The following is a 22,076-nucleotide window of genomic DNA, read 5'->3' as shown; positions in this document are numbered from 1 at the left end:
TTTGGTTGGTCTGTTCTTGCCTGTACCTTGACAGAGAAAGGAGTGAGCTTATTCCTTCTTTCTGCCTCTTTCAGAACCGTCCTCTGCTATTATCACTCTGTACCATCTCCTCCTCTGAGGGTCACTCCATTTGAATCCTGCTGCCACAATACACCAAGTTCTAGGTCATTCTTCATTGTCAACACTGATGTCACCATCTTCCTCTTCATTTCCTTTTTTGCCTTCCTGCTCTGAGACTTCCATAATAGAAACGTTGACGCCGCCTCAAAAACCCTGACCACTCAGTTTATCAATCTGCTCAGTGTCTAGGGCCAACATCTACACTAGACCTTGGCCGTCCATAGGGGCAGTCGCAGCTTTGATCTCACATGACTGCATAAACTTGGATGTTCTTGAACTCTGAAATTCTCCTTTCGGTGTATCCGCAGCTATCTTCCACCTGCCCTTGTACTTTGCTCCGCTGGAGTCTATTCTTTGTCTTCCCAATCCCTCTATGGATGTATTTACTTGTTTTTTTTTCCTTCTATGACCATGTGAAATTCTCCCTTTCTCTGTAACTCCACTGCTTAGCAAGAATCTGGCACATAATGTTGTTCAATCATTTTTCAGTTGTCTCTGACACTTCGTGACCCCATTGGGGGTTTTCTTGGCAAAGATCCTAGAGTGGTTTGCCATTTCCTTCTCTAGTACATTTTACAGATAAGGAAACTGAGGCTAACAGAGTAAAGTGACTTGCCCAGGGTTATATGGGTCACATAAGTGTCTGAGAACATATATGAACTCAGGTTTTCCTGACTCCAGTTCTAGCACTCTATTCTTTGTCCCATCTAGCTGCTGGCACAGAGCTGGTGCTTAATTAGTTGACTCAACTCCCTTCCTTTTCTCCTAATCCATGACCCCCAACTTTTATAGTATCTGAAGTTGTCTTTCTAGCTGGCGAGTGCCTCTGCAGCCCATAAAGTGAAACTGACTCTGGATCAATGTAAAGAAATATACTTTGGCTAAAAAATAAATCACTTCCTAAGGACAAGATGGGATAGGTGAGACTAGACAACAGTTCATCTGAAAAAGATGTTGGATTTTTAGTGGGTCAAAAGCCCAGAAGTGTAATATGACAGTCTTTCCTGGCCATGCGGTTTCAGGCTGCATTTCAGCAGTGTGGTGTCCAAGGGTAGGGAGGTGATAGTCCTATTGTACTCTGGAGAACTAAGCTCCACTTTGGACTTTTTGGAAGGCACTGATAAGCTAGAGCCTCCAGGTATCTGTTATGGACTATTCGGTGGCATTTGATGAGTAGAGAATTGCACTTGGAGTCAAGAAGACATCAAATCTGGCCTCAGATATGTACTAGCTGTGTAAATATGGGCATGCTTTTTAACCCTTGCCTCAGTTTCCTCATCTGTAAAATAGGGAACACAGCAGATCTACCTCACAGAGTTTGTTCTGAAGATAAAATGAGATGACATTTGTAGAGTGCTTTGCAAACTCCATGTGCCATATAAATGCCAGCCACTATTGTTATTATCCAGAGAAGTCCAAACAGAAACGTCAAAGGGTCTATATCATAGAAAAGTCCACTGAAGAAATGGGATATTTTGCCCCAGAAAAAAGGACTCAGGAGGGATGGTTTAATTTTCCTCACTCCTTTTTCCATTCTAGATCTTCTTGACTCCCCAGATAACTTCTTTCTCCACCATGCTCCAGCACAGAAGCTGCCTTGGCCCTGTGGCCCCTTCTGTTCGGTCATTTGATTCTTCTCAGGACTTCCATTTTAAAGGAGGACACCCAGGCTGGCCATCTTCGCTCCCTCATTCCATTCTGGGCCTTGTTCCTGACTCCAGACTTCTTTCTCTGCATTCATTCTTTTCTCTGGTTTCTCACTCCATTTTGCCTTCCCCATTAGAATGGAAGCTCCTTGAGGGCAGGGATTGTTTTTTTGCATTTATCTGGATCTCCAGAACTTAGCGCAGTGCCTCATATACATCAAGTGCTCTATTAATGCTTGCTATTTTTGCCTTGCTTTGACATCCTCAATGACTCGAAGGGGATGCTTTGTAGAAAAGGGATCTGACTTACCCTATTTGGCCTCAAAGAGCAGGACTGGGAATCATGGCGGATAGAATTTGTAGAGGACTAAGTCAACTCAATGGAAGGAAAACCTTTCCAACAATTAGAGCTCCAATGCAAAGGAGAAAGGTGCCCTTGGTCAGTGATGGCTTCCCCTTCAAATAGGCCCACGAATGGACAACCACATGGCAGCCATGATGCAGAGGGGATATCCTTGTGCAGGCTAAGGTTGGACCGGATTACTCTCTGGGAGTAATAATGACTTCTGAGGTCTGTGATTGCTCCCTTCTCCTCAGCCCTACCTGCTCGATTGGTTGCCAAGTCTTGCCATTTCTATGGCCATTAACATCTGATCCTCCTTCCCTTTACTTACTAAGACTTTTTATTGGAATGCCTGTTTCTTACTAGGTCTCTCGTCTTCTAGTTTCCTCCTAATCTAATCTGTTCTCCCATAGCTTCCAAGATAATAATGATAATAGTAGTAATAATGGCGACCACAACAACAAGCACCATTGGAGCAGGGCTATAAGGCTGGGCAAAGCACTTTATATAGGGTGTCCCCAAAATCTCAGTGCAATTTTAATCTGCTAAAACTTTTATTTTATGTCATTTAAGTTTCACAACAACTCTGTCAAGCAGTTATCACAGGCACTACTATCTCCAGTTTCCAAGTTAGGAGCCTGGAGTGTCTGGTTCACATACCTAATATATATCTGAAGCCAGATTAAAACTCAGGTCTTTCTGACTCCAGGTGCAATGCTCTATCCACTCCATCACCTTGCTAGCAATAATAGACTCAAATTTATCAGTGACTCCGGATCGTGCACTCTACCCCCACTGCCGACCTATCTCTCTTCCTAAAGCACAGGTCTAATCTCTCAGCCTTCTGCTCAAAAGCTTTTAGAATCTTCCTATTGACTCAATGTCATTGTTGGCCATGTCTTTTGACTCCTTTGGTCCTCCCTTAAGTTCAAAGGACAGTAACCAACCAACCAGTGACTCGATGTTAAAATAAGGACCTGGGCCAGTGCTTTGGATGCTCTAACTTCCCACTCTCCCCAATGAGACTCTAAGCTTTCTTCCTAAACATATCTCACATTCTTCCTCTTCGTGCATTCTCCATTCCACTCAAACTGGCCTCCTCTTAGGATTCCCAAACTCAGCATTCCATTTCCCAAGATGAAAGTGCACAGAACGTCTCCCACCTTTGGAAAACAAAGTTATCTTTCAGGGTCACTCATGAAGTCTTCCCTGATCCACCCGACGGCTAACGTTCTCTCCCTCCTGAAATTATCTTGTCTTTGCTTAGTTGGGAACAAGCTGTATTGTCCTAGAACATAAATTCCTTGGGAGCAAGGAATATTTCGTTGTATCTTTGGATCTCAAGGCCTTGGGCCAGGGCCCGGCACGTCAAAGTTGCGGAAACTTTTGTAAAATTTATTGATGTCAAACAATTACCACGAGGATACACAAAGAACCCATAGATCTCTTTGGCCAACAAATGCATCATCTCCTTGACAAGGCAAGAGCTACGACTGCCAAAGTCAACACTGATTTTGAATGTAAGTTCATCTTCGAAGCATGGAGGAGGATGAGGAGGAAATTTTGGATAAAACTGCCTCAAAAATCAGTGAGAGGGAAAATAAGGTGGCACAAGGTTTTTTTTTTAAACCATTACTTTCTGTCTTAGAATCAATATTGTGTATTGAAGAGAAGTAAGGGCTAGGCAATGGGGGTTAAGTGACTTGCCCAGGGTCACTCAGGAAGTATCTGAGGCCAGATTTGAACCCAAGACCTCCCAAGTCTAGGCCTGGCTTTCCGTCGTCCACTGAGCCACCCAGCTAACCCCGGCTCAAAGCTTTTCATAAAGCCAAACAATGCCAGATCATCCTGAGAACATGAGTAGATGAATCTGATGAGGAGCAGAAAGGTTCCTTTAGTGACTGGTCTTATCCCCAGGAACAACAGGATGGACCTGTTTGGTTTTGAACCCTTCAGGCGTTGGTAGACTATCTTAAGAAATAAAAAGGGTGATCAAGAAAATGGAGCTGGAAAGAGTTTCATACAGAGAAGATCTGGGTTGGAGGAAGCAGCTTGCAGGGAGGCCACTTTTTAAGAATCTCAAAGAGGGCAAAATCCCATGAGAATGCAAAAGGTCATTGATGATATTAATTTTTTTTTTTTACCAAAAAAGGCAACTCAGATGAAACTAGCAATTGGTAATCCTTATGCTTTCTTCCTTTTTTTTTTTAAACCTTTCTGTCTTAGAGTTAATTTTCAGTATTGATTCCAAGGCAGAAGAACTGTAAGGGCTAGGCAATCGGGGCCAGCTATGAAGTATCTGTGGTCACATTTGAACCCAGAACTTCCCGTCTCCAGGCCTTGGTTCTCTATTTACTGAGCCACTTGGCTGCCCCAATCCCTTTGCTTTCTTTCTCATCTCTATAAGGTCTTTCTAGGAATAAACTATGCAAACATCAAAGGAATTCTTGATGGAAACAGAAAGGAGCAGGCAGGCTTTCACAGATAATTTTCCCTAGTAAATAATAGATAGCTTCACAGCTACACAGTTTACAGGGAGGTAGAAAGAATAGCAAATCCTCCTTCATCTGCTTCTTGATTTTGTTTTTTAGAAAAAGATATTTGACTCCATAGAAGCAAAACCCCTCAACAACATAGAATGTGAGAGCTAGAGGGGCCCCAGGAGGCAATCTAGCCCCAATAATGCCTTAAAAGAATGTCCACTATCTCATATCACTGAGCAGAGTGCATGTGGCCCTCCCTGAATAGGGCATCTCCCACGCACAGGGTACCATCATACAAGAGTCACCGATTGCTGCAACAACGATCCTCTCATTCTCACTATTAAATGAGAAACAAACTTCCCACTTTTGCCACAAAGGTTCGCTACTGTCATCGAGGATATCCGTAACAAAGTCCAAGTGGAAGAAGGCTTCCTCAAGGAGCAAATGGAATGCCGAGAAGACTTCCCTAGATTGCTGAAGGAATCCATGACTCCAGAAAGGAAAAGAACTTTAGTTCTAGAAAAGTGGAGTCAAATTCAATCAATTCCTATAGCTGCTTCTTGATTTTTGAAAACCACACATTAACATTATATTGAACTGCATTTTAAATGTATTTTGTAAAACTTTTTTTTTTAAACCCTTCTCTTCCATCTTGTAATCAATACCGTGTATTGGTTCCAAGGCAGAAGAGTGGTAAGGGCTAGGCAGTGGGGATTAAGTGACTTGTCCAGGGTCACACAGCTAGGAAGTGTCTAAGGCCACATTTGAACCCAAGACCTTCCATCTCTAGGCCTGGCTCTTGATCCACTGAGCCACCCAGCTGCCTCCTTGTTAAACATTTTAAAATTATATTTTTAAAAACCCTTACCTACTGTCTTAGAATCAATACTGTATATGGATTCCAAGGTAGAAGAGAAGTAAGGGTTAGGCAATGTGGGTGAAGTGACTTGCCCAGGGTCATACAGCTGGTAAATATGTGAGGCCAGATTTGAATCCAGGGCCTATTGTCTAGCCCCCTAACTGCCCCCAGAAGTCCATATTTTTTAATACCTGTGTTCTCCCAGGGATGACCCAGAAATCTTAACCAAGGAATGCCATGTTTTTTGAAGAAGCAAAATTCAGGTTACCAATAAGGCAATGGAAAGATATGCAATGGGTATAAGTAGCCTCTTATCAGGAAACTGGGCCCGGAAGACTCCCCAAGACACAGATATGTTTGAGAAGCACAGAGGGCAGCAGCCTTGGAGAGAGCAGGAGGTATCGCACAGACAAGTGGAGCATTCTACTGGGTTCCTTCTTATATTAAAGTAGGAAAAAAAGGCAGCAGCGGAAGGAAGACTTCAGCATGTTGGGCAAATCCCTCACGGAGGATTCGTGAGGGCTCGCATGAAACTGCGCAGGAGGGCATAGATGGACTCGCTAGTGGGATGATGGAGAGATCAGAATACAAAAGTCTCCACCGTGGCTCATTGAATGGGAGAGAGGTGCTTGCTACTGACTACTAGAGCCTATTCTTTAAGTCATCTTGTTGCCATTTTGTTAATCCTTCCTTTCTGTCTTCTATCCATCCATCTATCCATCCATCCATCCATCCATCCATCCATCTATCTAACCCCATCTATCTGTCTGTCTGTCCATCTATCTATCTGGCTATCTAACCCATCTGTCTGTCTATCTATTTGTCTGTCTATCTATCCCATCTATCTGTCTGTCTATCTATCCCATCCATCTATCTATCTATCTATCTATCTATCTATCTATCTATCTATCTATCTATCCATCTATCTATCCATCTATCTATCCATCTATCCATCCATCCATCCATCCATCCACCCATCTATCCACCCATCTATCCACCCATCTATCTATCTATCTATCTATCTATCTATCTATCTATCTATCTATCTATCTATCTGTCTGTCTGTCTGTCTGTCTATCTGTCTGTCTATCCATCCATTCATTCATTTATCCATCCATCTATTAATTTATCTATCTATCTATCCATCCATCCATCCATCCATCCATTCATTTATCCATCTATCCATCTATCCATCAATCTATCTAGTATCAATTCTAAGATAGAAAATGAGCGAGGGCTGGGAGATTGCAGTGATGGGATTTGCCTCGAGTCACCCAACAAAGCAGTGTCTGAGATATTGTACTTAAAAAAAAACAACACAAAACCCTCACTTTCCATCTTAGAATCAATACCAGGGATGGGTTCCAAGGCAGAAGAGCAGTAAAGGCTAGGCCATGGGGGTTAAGTGACTTGCCCAGGGTCACAGAGTTAAGAAACATCGAAGACCAATTTGAACCCAGGACCTCTGAGCTCTAGGTCTGGCTCTCTATCCAATGAGCCACCCAGTTGCCCCCTATTCTGTACTTTCAAGGCGACACCCCCTGGGTGTCACATTGGCAACAGAATAAAGACCAGGTAGATCCTGGGGTGACTGTGGGGTATCATTTTCCACGTGCTATTTGGAAAAGCAGCCTAAAGCAAATGCTTGACTGTGTCGCAGACCCGGAAAGAACCTTAGGAGGTCACCTCACCCATTTTGTGAATGAGATAACCAAGACCCGTGCCTCAGATTGGAGGAATGCTGGATCGTTAGTTTTGCTGAGCATGACGCCGCCACCATCCTAACGAGCCCGATGACGAGCCAGCGAATGAGAGGCTCCAGTCTATTCGCCGGCTTCTCAAAATGGCGGCACCTGGGCATGTGGAAAGAGCATTCCATTCTGGAATCTGCGCCTGAAGTTTGCTTAATGCTTACCGCTTGAGAGGCCATCATCTCATTAATACTCTGCTCATACTGTTCTGCCAAAATGGCCAGTTTCCTTGTCTGCTCATCCTTCAGTGTCTTCAAGATTGTTTTGTGCTCATTCTTTGGAGTGACTTCCAACTGGTGATTCTTGAGTGCTTTATACTGTTTGGTCTGGACTTTGCAAGTGTCCTGAAACTGCTTCTTGATTTGCATCTCCATGGCCTGCAGTGAAAGAGGACAGGAGAGAGAGAGGAGTGAGTCCAGAGCCATCCCCCAAAGCTTCCCCTTTACAGAGGAGGGACAGCTGCCAGGAGCACGCCTTCTACTTGTGCGTAAAACAAGTCCTGTAGACCCCGTATGCAAACGTGCCAAGTCAAAAGGTACTGATTGAGTCTCTGATGTGGGCCAGGTGCTGTCCTAAGTACTGAAGATGCAAAAAGCCCCCCAACCCCAAAATTGCTGTTTCTCCCATAAGAATATGGGTTCCTGGAGAGTAGGGATCACTTCATTCTATCCCAGTGCTTGGCACACAGTAGGTGTTCAATAAGTGGTTATTGGTATATTATCTCTGTGTCCTGTTTACCATAGTGCCTGGCACATAGTAAGTGTTCAATAAATAGTTATTGGTACATTGTCTCTGTGTCCTGAGTGTTTTTAGCACAGTGCCTGGCACACAGTAGGTGTTCAATAAATGGTTATTGGTACATTGTCTCAGTATCCTGAGTATCTACCGCAGTACCTGTCACATAGTAGGTGTTCAAAAAAGGGTGATTGGTAGATTATCTCAGTTTCTTGAGTGACTACCACAGTGCCTGGCACACAGTAGGTGTTCAATAAATGGTTATTGGTACATTGTCTCTGTGTCCTGAGTGTTTTTAACACAGTGCCTGGCACACAGTAGGTGTTCAATAAATGGTTATTGGTACATTGTCTCAGTATCCAGTGTGTGTTTAACACAGTGCTTGGCACATAATAGGTGTTCAATAAATGGTTAATGGTATATTGTCTCTGTGTCCTGTTTGCCATAGTGCCTGGCACACTGTAAATGTTCAATAAATGGTTATTAGTACATTGTCTCAGTATCCTGAGTATCTACCGCAGTACCTGTCACATAGTAGGTGTTCAAAAAAGGGTGATTGGTAGGTTATCTCAGTATCTTGAGTGTCTACCACAGTGCCTGGCACACAGTAGGTGTTCAATAAATGGTTATTGGTACATTGTCTCTGTGTCCTGAGTGTTTTTAACACAGTGCCTGGCACACAGTAGGTGTTCAATAAGTGGTTATTGGTACATTGTTTCAGTATCCTGAGTATCTACCACAGTGCCTGGCACATAGTAGGTGTTCAAAAAAGGGTGATTGGTAGATTGTTTCAGTATCCTGAGTGTTTTTAACACAGTGCCTGGCACATAGTAAAAGCTGAAGCTTGTTGATTGAGAAAAAGATGACACATTTATAACTATAGACATAATTTGTTTTAAATAAATTGAATTGACTTAAGCATATTTTTAAGTAATTTGAGAAAATTAAATGGATTAAATGGACATAGGATTTTGAGTTTAAGCTACATGGAAGTGAACTTCTCATTTGGGATTCTGCTTCCCAGGTAAGCACAGCATCATTGTCTATTCTCAAGTATGGCACATCAATGGGCATTTTTTTTTGTTTTTTTTAACCCTTACCTTTTGTCTTAGAATCAATACTAAGCATCAGTTCCAAGGCAGAAGAATGGTCAGGATTAGGAAATAGGGCTTAAGTGATTTGCCCAGGGTCCCAGTGTCTGAGGCCAGATTTGAATCCAGGACTTCCTATCTCCAGTTGAATGGGCACAATTTTAATTCCAGCTCTTGGTGGCAGATAAAACTGAGTATGGAACTTTTCACTACCAAAACATTTTCACAAATGTGAACAATATATGAGGAGCAGGTTGTCTGTGGTATCAAAGTCAAGCAAAAAGCCAGCAGCATATTGACTTTACATTATCTATGTTTGTCGCATTTTTACTAAATGTTCTTAACTATTTCCCAATTCCATTTGAATCTGGTTCCCCTCACGGGGGGCTGCATGGTCGACACCCACAATGATACTAAAAGGAAAGGACATGAAACTCAGTGAGCCATCTTTAATCCTCAAACTTAGGGAATTTCCTCTATATGTCACTGAGCCTAGACTAACACTCAGATCTGGCTCTCCAGATGTTTTCATTGGATTTAAAATACCAAGTGGAAAAAGAAATTCAGAGGTAACTTCTGCCTATCTTATAGCTATATTAACAGAGAGTAATTATCAGATTATTTTTGTTGGGGAAAGAATTAGCTTAAAATTGTAAAAAACAAAGGAATCCCCTTCCTATTTCATCACCATGAACAGTTCTTCTAGGAAGGGGTGATGGCCAGGATGGGGCTTGGGGGCTTGAGAAGAGGGGTAAGAGGACCAGTGTGAGGCCAAGCTTGATGTCTCACCATCACCCCTTCAGAGACGGTGTCGGTGTCTACACTCATGTCCAATGTCTAGATAGCCCTCTTGCTCCCTTAACTGGTGACCAGCTGAGACCCTGCTCAGGCACTGGGGACAGGTGGTGGTATCGCCAAGAGTCAGGTTGCGTGGCAGTGCCAGGTGCCAGGCTCGTGGCGCTATGAATTGGCAAACCAAGGACGGGTATGTTAAAGTGGTTAGGAAGAAAGTTTCCTTCGTTCAACAAGTATTTATGAAGGCAATTAGATGGTGCAGTGGTTGGCACACCAAGCCTGAAATCAGGAAGCTCTGAGTTCAAATCCGATCTCAGACATGTAGCAGCTGTGAGGCCCTGGATAAGTCATTTAACATGAGCTTACTTTGGTTCTCTCATTTGCAAAATGAGAATAATAAGAGCATTTAGCTTACAGAATTGCTGCAAGGATCAAGTAAGGTAACAAAGATAAACTTTGTAAACCTTCAAGTGATATATAAATGCTGACTATTGGGGCTTATTATATGTCTGATACTGGGTGCCAGTACTGGGGATCCTGAGACAAAAAGAGAACAGCTCTTGCCCTCCAGGAGCTGATGTGCTGCTCAAAGATGCAACAAACACCCAGATAATTAAAGGATCTGAATATCCAGGAGATCCAAACATCAGAGAAGGGAACCCAAGGTAGAGGGATGGGGACTGGAGCAGATGTCACAGATACCAAGAACTCCAGTGGGAGGGAATCCCCCTATCACTTTAGGTCTGCACCAGAGATGAAGTGACTTGAACAAGGTCACAGAGTCACTGGTGTCAGAGATAGAACTTGAACCCAGGTCTTGGCTTGGAGGCTGGCTCTATCCATTACTCCGTACTGTCTCTCCAAATGGAACATATACAAAAAGAGGAAACACAAAGTGATTTTGTCAGGAGGCATTAGTCACGTACATGTGTGTGTGTGTGTGTGTGTGTGTGTGTGTGTGTGTGTCTGTGTGTGTGTGTGTAGAGCTAGTCCTCTCCCTGTTTCTCTCTCCTGTCTATCTCTTGATCTATCCATCTCTTTCTTATCTGCCTGTCTCAACCTATCTCCATCCATCCATCCATCTATCCATCCATGCCAATTCCATCTGTATCTATTTATCTCTATCCATTCATATCTCCACAATCCATCTCTATTCTATCTGTCTATATCTAGATATCTATTCCTCCATCCATATTTATTCAATCTGTATCTATCTGTCCATCCATCTATTCATTCTATCTATCCATTCATCTCTCCATCCATCCATCTCTTTTCCATCTGTCTATATCTATATATCTATCCATCCATATTTATTCCATCTGTATCTCTCTCTGTCTATCTATCCATCCATCTATCTATCTATCTATCCATCTATCTATCCATATATCCATCTATCTATCCATATATCCATCTATCTATCCATCCATCTATCCATCAATCCATATATCATCTATCCATCAATCCATATATCATCTATCTATCCATCCATATATCCATCCATCTATCCATCCATCTATCCATATATCCATCCATCCATATGTCCATCTATCTATCCATCCATCTATCCATATATCCATCCATCTATCCATATATCCATCCATCTGTCCATCTCTATCCATTCACTTCTCTATCCATCCATCTCTATTCCATCTGTCTATATCTATATATCTATCCATCCATATTTATTCCATCTGTATCTCTCTCTCTGTCTATCTATCCATCCATCCATCTATCTATCTATCCATATATCCATCTATCTATCCATCCATCTATCCATCCATCCATATATCATGTATCTATCCATCCATCTATCCATCCATCTGTCCATCTCTATCCATTCACTTCTCTATCCATCCATCTCTATTTCATCTGTCTATATCCATATATCCATCCATCCATATATCCATCTATGTATCCATCTATTTATCCATCTATTTATCTATCCATCTCTATCCATTCATCCATCTCTATTCCCTTTATCTATTAAGTCATCTATCTAGATCCATCCTTCTATTTGTCTATCTCTTCCTCTATCTGTCTATGTGTCTCTATCTCTTTATCCATCTATCTCTATCCATCTCTTCCTCTTATTCATCCATCTATCTATCCATCTTTCTATCTCTCCACCCATCTCTACCTCTTTCTCTATAGTCCTAGTTCTCTATCCATCTCTCCCTCTATTCCTCCATCTGTCTCTCTCTCTAGTCACCCATCTCTATCCACTTCTCTCCCTCTCTCTGTCCCCTGCCTCTCACCTTTCCACACCGCTCATTATAGCCATCCTGACCTGACTGCTATTCCTGAGCATAACTGCCCATCTTTGCCGTCCAGGACTCTCTCTCTCTCTCTCTAAACCACCATCTTTATCTACGCAGGCACATATGTAGATATTTCTGGCTCTACCTGGAGTAGTTAACGCTGGCACTCACATTGGACTTGAAGTTTTGTGAAACGTTTTATGCTTGTTATCTCCCTCGACTGAGAGTCGTGTGAAGTCTAGAATGGCAGGCTTTGAAGTAGTTTAGATGGCCAAGAGAGGAGTTTGAATTTTACTCTAGAGGCTATTGGGAGTCATTGGTTGGAAGGCTAGAAGAACAGACTCCACAGACTCGGGAATTTTATCACAGAATTATAGGACTCGGGAGAGGCCATTCAGTCTATCTCCTTTCCAGGAGAAGCCGTGTGGTACAGTGGCGAGTGAGCCATCTCAGGACCCGAAGGCCCTGGGTTCAGGTTCTGCCTCTGGTCCCTCTTGGCTGTGTGACTGGGCGGCTCCCTCAGATGAGAAGGTGCAGAGCGGGTGCTGGTGGGCCAGGTGGAAGGGGTCTCCCTCTCTCCCTCCTTCCCTCCCTCCCCTTGTGGGCTGTGCTACCTTGAGGTTCTTGGGCTGCTGCCGAAGCTCCATGACATGTTTCCGGTGCAGCTCGCGCTCCCGCCGCTTGTTGTACTCCAGCTGGTTCTCCAGCTCGGTCTGGTGCTGCAGGCGGATCAGGTCCATTCGTAGCTTCTGCAGCGTGTGCAGCTGCCTGTACTCCAGCTCCCGCGTCGACTCGTCGTGCCGGATCAGCATGGCGTGCTCCATCTCCTTCTGCGTCCTCTTCTTATTGAGCTCCTGCATTGGCCAAGGGGAGACAAATGGATGGGAGATAAATGGAGGCTGTGCCCCGCGCCCCTCGCGATGACAGATTACGAGGAATAACGCCGCTAACCGGCTCTTAATTAAATCCATTAGCGTTTGGCAGAGCACTTTAATGAGAGGAGATGAACAAGGGAGAGGCCCGAGGCCACAGGACAGGAGGCCTTGTCTAGTCCCCCAGGCCCTGAGCTATCTATCATTCTCCCTTCTGTACAATGGGACCACCACCTCGTGCCCAAGCCCAGCCCAGAGAGCCCAGTGACATGCTGGGCCCACAGTCGGCGCTCAATAAATGCTTCTTCAGAACAACTGGTGAGAGAACGTGTAGGAAATACTCTAATTTTTAACTAATAAAATCACATTTTGATACTTCAATAGAATTTACAAGTTATTAAAATTCTGCATTTATAGATGACATCTTTCAGTTGAGATAGTATAAAATGGCTGTATTGGCTGGATGGCAGCCATCATAGCAGCCTGAAAGAGGGAGCTCGTTCTGGCTTCCGAGGCTCACTAGCTGTGTGACCTGGGTTTCTCCTCTGTGCCTCGGTTTCTCCTCTGGGGATAATAAGAGCAGTCACCTCCTCCCAGGGCTGTTGTGAGCTAACATTTCTAACGAGCATCATGGGAGCCTGACCAATGCTTATCTCCTTCCCTTCCTCTCCTCTGAAGCCTCAGGGCCAGGCGCACTTAGTAGAGGGAGCCAGACGACAAGAATTTGCCATCTCCCCTGTCTGGGCCCATTTGGATTTGTCTCGGCTTTAGGACAGAGGATGATGGGACAGGGACCACTGGGGGAGAAGCTGGGAATCCGGGTGGCTCTCTGCTCTCCCCGTGTCCATCCCTTGGGTTCACAACATGGCGCTGCTTCTGCTGCCCAGCGTGGGCCTGAGGCGGCACCGCTTTGGGCCTTGTGTCCCTCAGGGTGAATGCCCTTTCCAGAACACCCACCGGCAGTCTCTCAAAGGAAACCAAGGTTTGGTTTGGGGAAATGCTGGGTTTTCTGCCAGCCCATGGAATGAGTCGTCGTTCTTTTCAGATCACCGTTTGCCCCCTAGATGGCACCAAAGGGTAGCCAGTAATCCCCCGAGCATCCCGCCATCACTCCCAAACCTGGCTCCCAGGGACCAGGAGGAATCCAATAGGAAGCTTCCTATGGACGTGGGGCCTTGTCAGGCCACCCAACGATTAACTCTATCCTGCCAGGGCCCCTGCTTAGGAAGGCTCATGGAATGCGCATTCGTCCTTCCAAACAGGAAGGGTTTTCTGGCATGAGGACCAGGGATTCATTAGAGGACCCTGTGATGGGGGCGGAGGGGATCCACAGAAAAGGGGGGCCAAATAGCACCAGAAAGGCAGAAACAGCAGGAGTTCAGAATAGGAGGGTGGGGAGAGAGGAGGGAGAAGGGGGAGATGGAGGAGGAGGAGGAGACCGAAAGCTACAGAGAGAGGACAGCCAATGAGAGAGCTTGAGAGCAGGAGGGAAAGGGGGAGAGTCAGAGAGCCAGAATGACAGAAACACAGGGAGACAGATGGGCAGACTCAGAGAGACAGACAGACAGAGAGGGAGTAAATGAGAGAGACTGAAGGAAGGTGGGAGAGGAAGAAAGAGAGGCAGGAAAGGAAGGAGGGAGAGTGATTGATACAGAGAACACTTCAGGGTTGGGGGAGACAAGTCAACAGGAGAAAGACAGAGGGCGAATGTTTCTAGGGGTAGGAAGGGAGAAGCAGAGAGGCAGAGAGATGGAGAGAGCAAACATTTTGGGGGCGAGGAGGGGGTCATATAATTTAAAACTAAGAACAAGCGGAAAGAATGCTAGATGGGAGTCATCAGAACTGGATTCAAATTCTGATGCAGCTAATTATGACTTCTACAGCCTGACAAGTCACTTGAGTCTCTCTGGGTCTCAGTTTCCCTCTCTGTAGAGTGGGGAGAGGCTGGAGGCAGGCAGACACCCTGGGATGCTTTTGTAATAATCAAGTTGTGAGGAGGCATTGAGGTAGCACAGTGGATAGAGCAACAGGCCTCGAGTCTGGAGGACCTGGGCTCAAATCTGGCCTCAGACACTTCCTAGTTGTGCGTCTCTGGGCAAATCACTTAATCCCAATTGCTTAGCCTGTACTGCTCTTCTGTATTAGAGATGATACATTAGATGGATTCTAAGACAGAAGGCAAGAGATTAAAAAAAAATAAAAGTGTGAGGTGATGAGGGCCAGCACTAGTGTGGAGATATTGTTAGAGGAGAGAAGGGGTCCTTGGGAGATGTTGACACATTTGGATATGGAGGGACAGTGAGAGATAGTAAGAAATCAAGGAACAGACCGAGTTTGTGAGTCTGGGGGACTGGGAGAATGCTGCTGTCCTGCACAGGAAGAGGGAAGAAGTTTGGAAGGGGAAAGAGATGGGGAGGAAAGATAACTAGTTCTATTTTGGACGTGTTGAGTTTAAAATGTCTAGAGGACATGGCTACTAGGTGATTGGAGATGCGAACCCGGGGTCAGCAGAGAGATAAGGGCTGGCTAAGGAGATCTGAGGACTATTAGCAAGGAAGCAGAATCCTTGTGAGCCGAAGAGATCACCAAGTGAAATAGTAGGGAGGGCCCCAGACATGCCATGGTTAGTGGGCATGACCTGGATGAAGATTCAGCAAAGGATCCTCTGAAGGACAGGTCAGTGGGAGAAGGTAAGATGGGACCCAGGCAAGCATGGTGTCCTCAAAACCCAGAGAAAGGAGAATATGAGGAGAGGAGGGTGACTGACGGTGTCAAAGGCTACAAAGAGATGAAGAATGGTGAGGATTGGGAAAAAACTGGATTTGGCAATTAAGAGATCATTGATTTCTGGAGAGAGTAGGCTAGCTGAATGATGAGACTGGAAACCAGACTGAAGAGAGTTAAGAAGAGAGCAATGGAGGCACCCATTGTAGATGTCTTCTCAAGGAGTTCAGCCACCAAAGGGAGAACAGATATGGGATGATAATGGGAATGGAGGGACTAACGAGGCATGTGTGGAGGCAAATGGGAAGCATTGAGTAGACAGAGCAAGATTAAAGATAAGTGAGAAAGTGGGGATGAAAGAAGAGGTGATCTTCTGGAGGAGACAGAATGGAATTGGATTGCTTGAACAAGTAGAGGGGTTAGCCTTGGGAAAGAGTAGGGATTACCTCAATATGTCAGACAGTGATTAAGAAGAGAGTGGCAGAAGACATACGAGTGATGGGAAATGAGGAAAAGAGGAAATTCATGGCAAAATGGCCTCCATTTCTCGCCCATAAAATATGAGGCAAGATTCTCAGCTGAGAGGGTTGCGGGAGGGGGACCCATAGGAGATTGGAGGAAGGATGAGAAGGTAGAGAGTAAGAGAATGAGAAAGGTAGAGTAGAACTGCCCAGCAGCAGGGAGGACCCATTTGAGGTTGGGTAACATAAGTTTGTGGTAGGACCCAATCAGAACGGCTGTGTGACTTCCTTGATCTTTGTTAGCCAGCCCATGAGGAGCTATGATGGAGACAACAAGTGATGGGAGTGATTCGAGGCTGAAGCTTGGCAGGGTCCAATCAATGATATAATGGCGGCAAGGGTTTGGAAATGAGAACGGCGTAGAGTTGAACCTGTTCACCAAAGGGTCAAGAAGGGGAGGCAGTGACTAGTGCAGAGGGGCTGGCCTGGAAAGAACAGAGGCCACAGTCTAGGCGAAGGGAAGGATTTTGGAGGGAAATATGGGGAATGTTTTATTATTGTTGTATTCTTTATTCAAATCCCTCAGTGTGTTGCCTGAAAGCCTTCACAAAAGCCATTGTAAATAAAGGAAGAACAAAGGGAAAGAGATAGAGAAAGAGGAAGAAATAGGAAGAGACAGACAGAGACCAAGAGAGGAAGAGTTGGTTCTTTGAGTTGGCTGCATGTGTGAATGAATCCCATGTTGTCTTATAAGGTTATTGGATATCTTCATTGGGGTTAGTCACGTCTCCCCAATGGGATTGCCAATTCCTTCACAGCAGTTAAGGAATGAAAGCCCCCCTTTTTTCCGATGGGAATTTCTCCATGGAATAAAACTTCCCTAATAATTTTGTACTTATATTTTGTGGATTTTGACTCACTAAAAGAAAAAAAAATTCAATCCCTATTTACGTTCTAACATGATTTACAGCGTTCAGTGGCCTTATGAGATTAAAAAGGAAACTGCCAAGTGCGATGTTTCCTGTACTAGACTTCCCGTCATTAACATTATGTATGATTGGATTATACAGTGGTTTGGCTGCCATTCGTCTTGCTCTCCTCGTGGGTCTCCCTGCTTCACGTCTCCGGCCCATCCTTCACTCAGCTGTCACACTGATCTTCCTGAAGTGCAAGACTGACCCCGCCAACCCCGCCATCCCCCATTCAATCAACTTCAGTGGCTCCCTCTTCCTTCTAGGATCAAATAGAAAATCCTCTTTCAAAGTTCTTAACTTGGCCCCTTGATGCCTTGCCAGTCTTCTTACACCTTGTATTCTTCTTCTTTCTGTGACCCAAGGACACTGACCTCCCTGGACACGAAACTCCACCTCTGGACTCTGGGCATTTTCTCTATCTCCCCTAACTCTCCCTTTTCACCAAACCTTCTGGCCTCCCTGGCCTCCTTCAAGTCTCAGCTAAAGTTTATTTTCTGTAAGATGCCTTTCTAACCCTATCCTTATCTTCTTAGTATCAATTCTAAGATCTAAGAGCATCAAGGGCTGGACAATTTGGGTTAAGTGACTTGCCCATGGTCACACAGCTAGGACATATATGAGACCAGATTTGAACCCAGGACCTCTGATTCAGGCCTGGTGCTCTGTCAACTGTGCTACCTACCTATCCTGTCTCCCTATTTTTAGTGTCTTTCCTCTGAGACTACCCCAGTTTAACCTGTCTATAACTTATTTCTATATTTTATTGTTCCATCATTTTCAGTCATGTTTGATTCTTCTTGACCCCATTTGGGGTTTTCTTAGCAAAGACACTAGAGTAGTTTGCCATTTCCTTCACCAGATCATTTTTAAAAATTAGAGGGGGCGGCTGGGTGGCTCAATGGATTTAGAGTCAGGACCAGAGATGGGAGGTCCTAGGTTCAAATGTGACCTCAGACACTTCCTAGCTGTGTGACCCTGGGCAAGTCACTTGACCCCCATTGCCTACCCCTTACCAACTCTTCTGCCTTGGACAGTATTGACTCCAAGATGGAAGATAAGGGTTCAAAATGAATGAATGAATGAATAAATAAACAAATGAAAATTTTAAGAAATGAGGACAATAAATGTCTGAGATGTGACTCCAGGCCTGGCATTCTATCCATTTTGACTCTTCCACTGGACTGTGAGCTCTTTGCAAGCAGTGGCTATTTTTTTGTTTTTCATTACTTTGTATCCAGCATAGTTCCCGACACAAAGTGGGCATGAATAAATGCCTGTTGACTGACTTGCATGAGAATATTGGACTGGGAAATAATCAGAATTTCAGAATTGAAGGGTACCTCAATCAACCTCTAGTCTAACCCATTATCTGGATGGGAACTTCCTCTAATACTCCTATCCAAATGATCATCTTTGAGGTGTTTGAGGATGTTCTCTCAGCAGAACCAGTCCAATTGTGGACAGCTCTCACCACCTGGCAGTTCCCCCCCCCCCCCCTTGGGACTACATTTGCCTTTGCACCTTGGACTTTCTGCTCCCACTTGTGGCCTTTGTGACCATAGAGAACAAGTCGAAGCCTTTCCCCCTCCAGGTGACACTTTTTAGATACTTATGACCATAAAATCCCCGAGTCTTCTCCAAGTTCAATAACCCCAATTCCTTCCAAAGAGCCCTTCACTATCTTGGTTACCCTCCTAGAAACACCCTCGAGTTTATCAACAGTTCTTAAAATGTGGTTCCCAGAATGGAGAACGGCATTCCCAGCGTATTCTGATGCAGCGAGCCCATCACTTTGTGATTCTTGCCTCCCGATGTAACCTACAATTTCACTGCCCAGTGTAGCTGCCCTATCATACAGCTGATTCATGTTGACGTTGTGGTCTACCCAAACCCCAAGAGCCCATCTGGACAAACTGTAGTTGAAAGACTTGGTCTAGGTCCTACTTCCAAGAACAGTCAGTGTGCCCTTGGGCAGGAATAGTAGAGAGAGAACTGGTTTTGGAGCCAGGAAGGCTTGGGTTCAGATCTTAGCCCTGAAACTTATTTATTGCTTAATCCTAGCTCTAAATCAATCTTTCTCTTTATTTCTCCCTTCCTTCCTTCCTTATCAATCTTTCTCTTTATTTCTCCCTTCCTTCTTTCCTTCTTTCCTTCCTCCCTCCCTCCCTCCTTCCCTCCCTTCCTTCCTTCCTTCCTTCCCCTTCTGTCTTAGAAACAATACTGTGTATTATTTGGCCTTTCTTTTTACTCAAAATTTTTAGTACAGTGTCTAACACATGGTAGGCTCCTAAAAAATGCTGGCTGAAATCACTTCCCCCCCCCCCCTTAAAATCCCTATCATACATCAATACTGTTTATTGATTGGTTTCGAGTCAGAAGAGTGGGAAGGGTTAGACAATTGGGGTTAAATGACTTGCCCAGCATCATACAGCTAGAAAATGTCTGAGGCCACATTTGAACCCAGGACCTCTCATCTCTAGGCCTGGCTCTACCCACTGAGCCACCTAGCTGCCCCCAATCCCTATTTCTTGATCTGCAAAAGGAGGATTTGCAACTAGATCTCTGATATCCCTTCTAGCTCTTCTGCTTAGGGGTCTTTCTGAATCCTTCCCAAGGCTTGTAGCAAAGCACTACACCCTTTGGAGGTGCTCGGTAAATCCTCATTGAACCCAATGAAGCAATTCTCTCCCAGGGGCTGCCTCCCGGGGGATGGTTATGGGAGGCCAGTGGCCCTCAGAAATACCTCCCGGATGTTCTGCTGCTCCATCTCGTGCCTTTTGAGCATCGCTTTCCGCTTGAAGGACCGGCAGTGCTTATCATAGTACAGTCTCTGCTGGGTGAGGAGGTGGGCTTCCTCTTCGGCCTGGGTGTGCTGAAGGTTCTCCTTATGCTTGGAGATGCGCTCTTGCTTCTCTTTCTTGGGTGTGCTGTGGTCTTCATTCATCTCCTGTACAAGCACAGACCGGCAGCAGGCCCAGGGGAACAAAAGGAAACACATTCATTTGGGAGGAGATAACACGATTGCCTTAGCGCTGCAAAGGGCCTTAGAGACCCCCTTATTTTAGAGATGAGGATGAGGAGGCCTGGGCAGGGGAGGGGACTCAGCTCAGGGTCACAACACTGGGCAGGATCCAAGCTGGGATCTGAACCCAAGTCTTTCTGACTTGATCTACTTCTCCACATTATTTCCAAGAGAAAAAGCTCCTGGGACACAAATGAAAGGCCACTTGCGGGACTTAATATTCCTTGTGGCATTGATGGCTCGGTTTAAGTCTAGGGGAGACCTAAGCTAGTAACCATGATTCTGGGCAAACCATTTTAACCTCTAAAGGCCTCAGTTTCCTCATCTGTGAAATGGAGGGGCTGGACTCGATGGCTTTCCTGGCTCTCTAATTAGGATCTTATCATCCTAATCTAATTTGAGGCAAAAATACTCATTAGGATGTCTACAGGCTTGGATTCCAATCCCCATTCTACTGTCAACTGCCTTTGTGATTTTGGGGCAACATGGAGCTCTCTGCTCCTGTACCTGTAAAAGGAGAGGGAGCAGTACCAGAGAATCCTTACGGTCCTGTCCAGCTCTAAAGTTTTATGCTCGATGTTCTAAAGGTCTTTTCCAGCTCTAAAATTCCATGATCTATGAGGTGACATCCACCAAGGATTAAATGCCGATGCTATGCAAAAAGTCCTTCTTCCACACTCCCCAAGAGGTACCACATGGGTGATGGGGAAGATCGTATAACCCGAGGCTAGAGGTCTCCAAAACGGAGGCTGAACACAAGTAATGAGCAAAGGCATGACTTGAAGGGATGTGTGTTCAACCAATCAGAACACGAGATGGATCAAGGGAGCATATGATCAGCCAATCAGATCATGGGAAGAAGGGTCTCAGGTCTGATCCCAAAACTCCAATGGCATCCTCCTAGCCCCAAGATCAAGTATTTCATTCTTATCTCATCTTTTTTAAAAAAAAGTCCATTTATGTAAGTTTATGATATATATATCATATGTTTGTTTTTTAGTATGTTAATGTTTTTATAATAATGTTTTTAACATTAACATATAAGTTTATGATATATATAATTGACCATCATAAACGTATACCACATATATGTAATTTATAAGGAGGTTAATGTGCACCTATTAGGGGAATCTGCTCAGACATATTTATTCATGGGGATACCCAATCAAAAAAGTTTGGAGACTACTCCTCTAGAGAACCATGGAGGAAATGAAAATGTCAACAAAGATTTTCAGTTAGCTTTTGGGGAAAGTGTGGGACCAGCGATTCAACTTCTGATCACCCATGTTGCTTTGCTTTCAAAATGGCACCACTGGAACCTTTTGCTTCATCTGCTTAGTTGAAATCTATCTTGGCAGGCTGGTACCTTACCTTCTTGTTTGTAAACATTTCTTAACCTAGCTAGTCAAACTCTAGATCTAGGAAATCCAAACCTTTGCTTCTGGCACGGAAGATTATTTAAGACAATAATTTATCTTGGGTATCGAGGAAGGGCACAAGTCAGGCTCAAGTGATGGGGGCTTTCTGATTTGCCCTGAGCTCAGTTTTCAAGGTATGGCTGCGTGATTCCATTGAAAGTGAATCCACAGATCACACACACTCATGTTCAAATGTAGCTCCAAAGAATCAGAGCACAGTTAAGCATCAAATCATTTTTAGACTAACCATCATTTGGACTTATTCCTACTTTTGCTGTATTCCACTAATGGAGATCATTGAGATTTTATTCATTCTAGGAACTACCTGTTTTAATCCCATCAATGTGTGGATGAATAAATGTGACTGAGTTAGTCACTTATCCTCCTTCAGCCTCAGTTTTTTAATCTGTAAAATAGAGGGGATAATAGCACCTACCTCCTAGTGTTGCTGTGTGTAATTAGAAATCTTGAACCCTTGAACTATATTACCTTGCACCCCACTCTCCTGTCATTACGTTCTGATG

At 44.5% G+C, this 22,076-nt stretch overlaps 1 protein-coding gene across 1 annotated transcript in view; it reads right to left on the bottom strand.

The window, feature by feature from the left end:
* Nucleotides 1-22,076, bottom strand: part of TAOK3 (TAO kinase 3) — a 234,314-nt gene that overhangs the window by 21,161 nt on the left and 191,077 nt on the right. Inside the window, 3 exon segments of the mRNA XM_007490318.3 lie at nucleotides 7,367-7,579; nucleotides 12,696-12,935; nucleotides 19,856-20,059. Coding sequence (XP_007490380.2) covers nucleotides 7,367-7,579; nucleotides 12,696-12,935; nucleotides 19,856-20,059 — 657 coding nt within the window.

This window comes from Monodelphis domestica, chromosome 3 (assembly GCF_027887165.1).
Source record: "Monodelphis domestica isolate mMonDom1 chromosome 3, mMonDom1.pri, whole genome shotgun sequence".
In the NCBI taxonomy this organism is placed as follows: Eukaryota; Metazoa; Chordata; class Mammalia; order Didelphimorphia; family Didelphidae; genus Monodelphis; species Monodelphis domestica.
The sequence above is the reverse complement of the archived record's forward strand: the minus strand, read 5'-3'. Positions and strand labels throughout refer to the sequence as shown.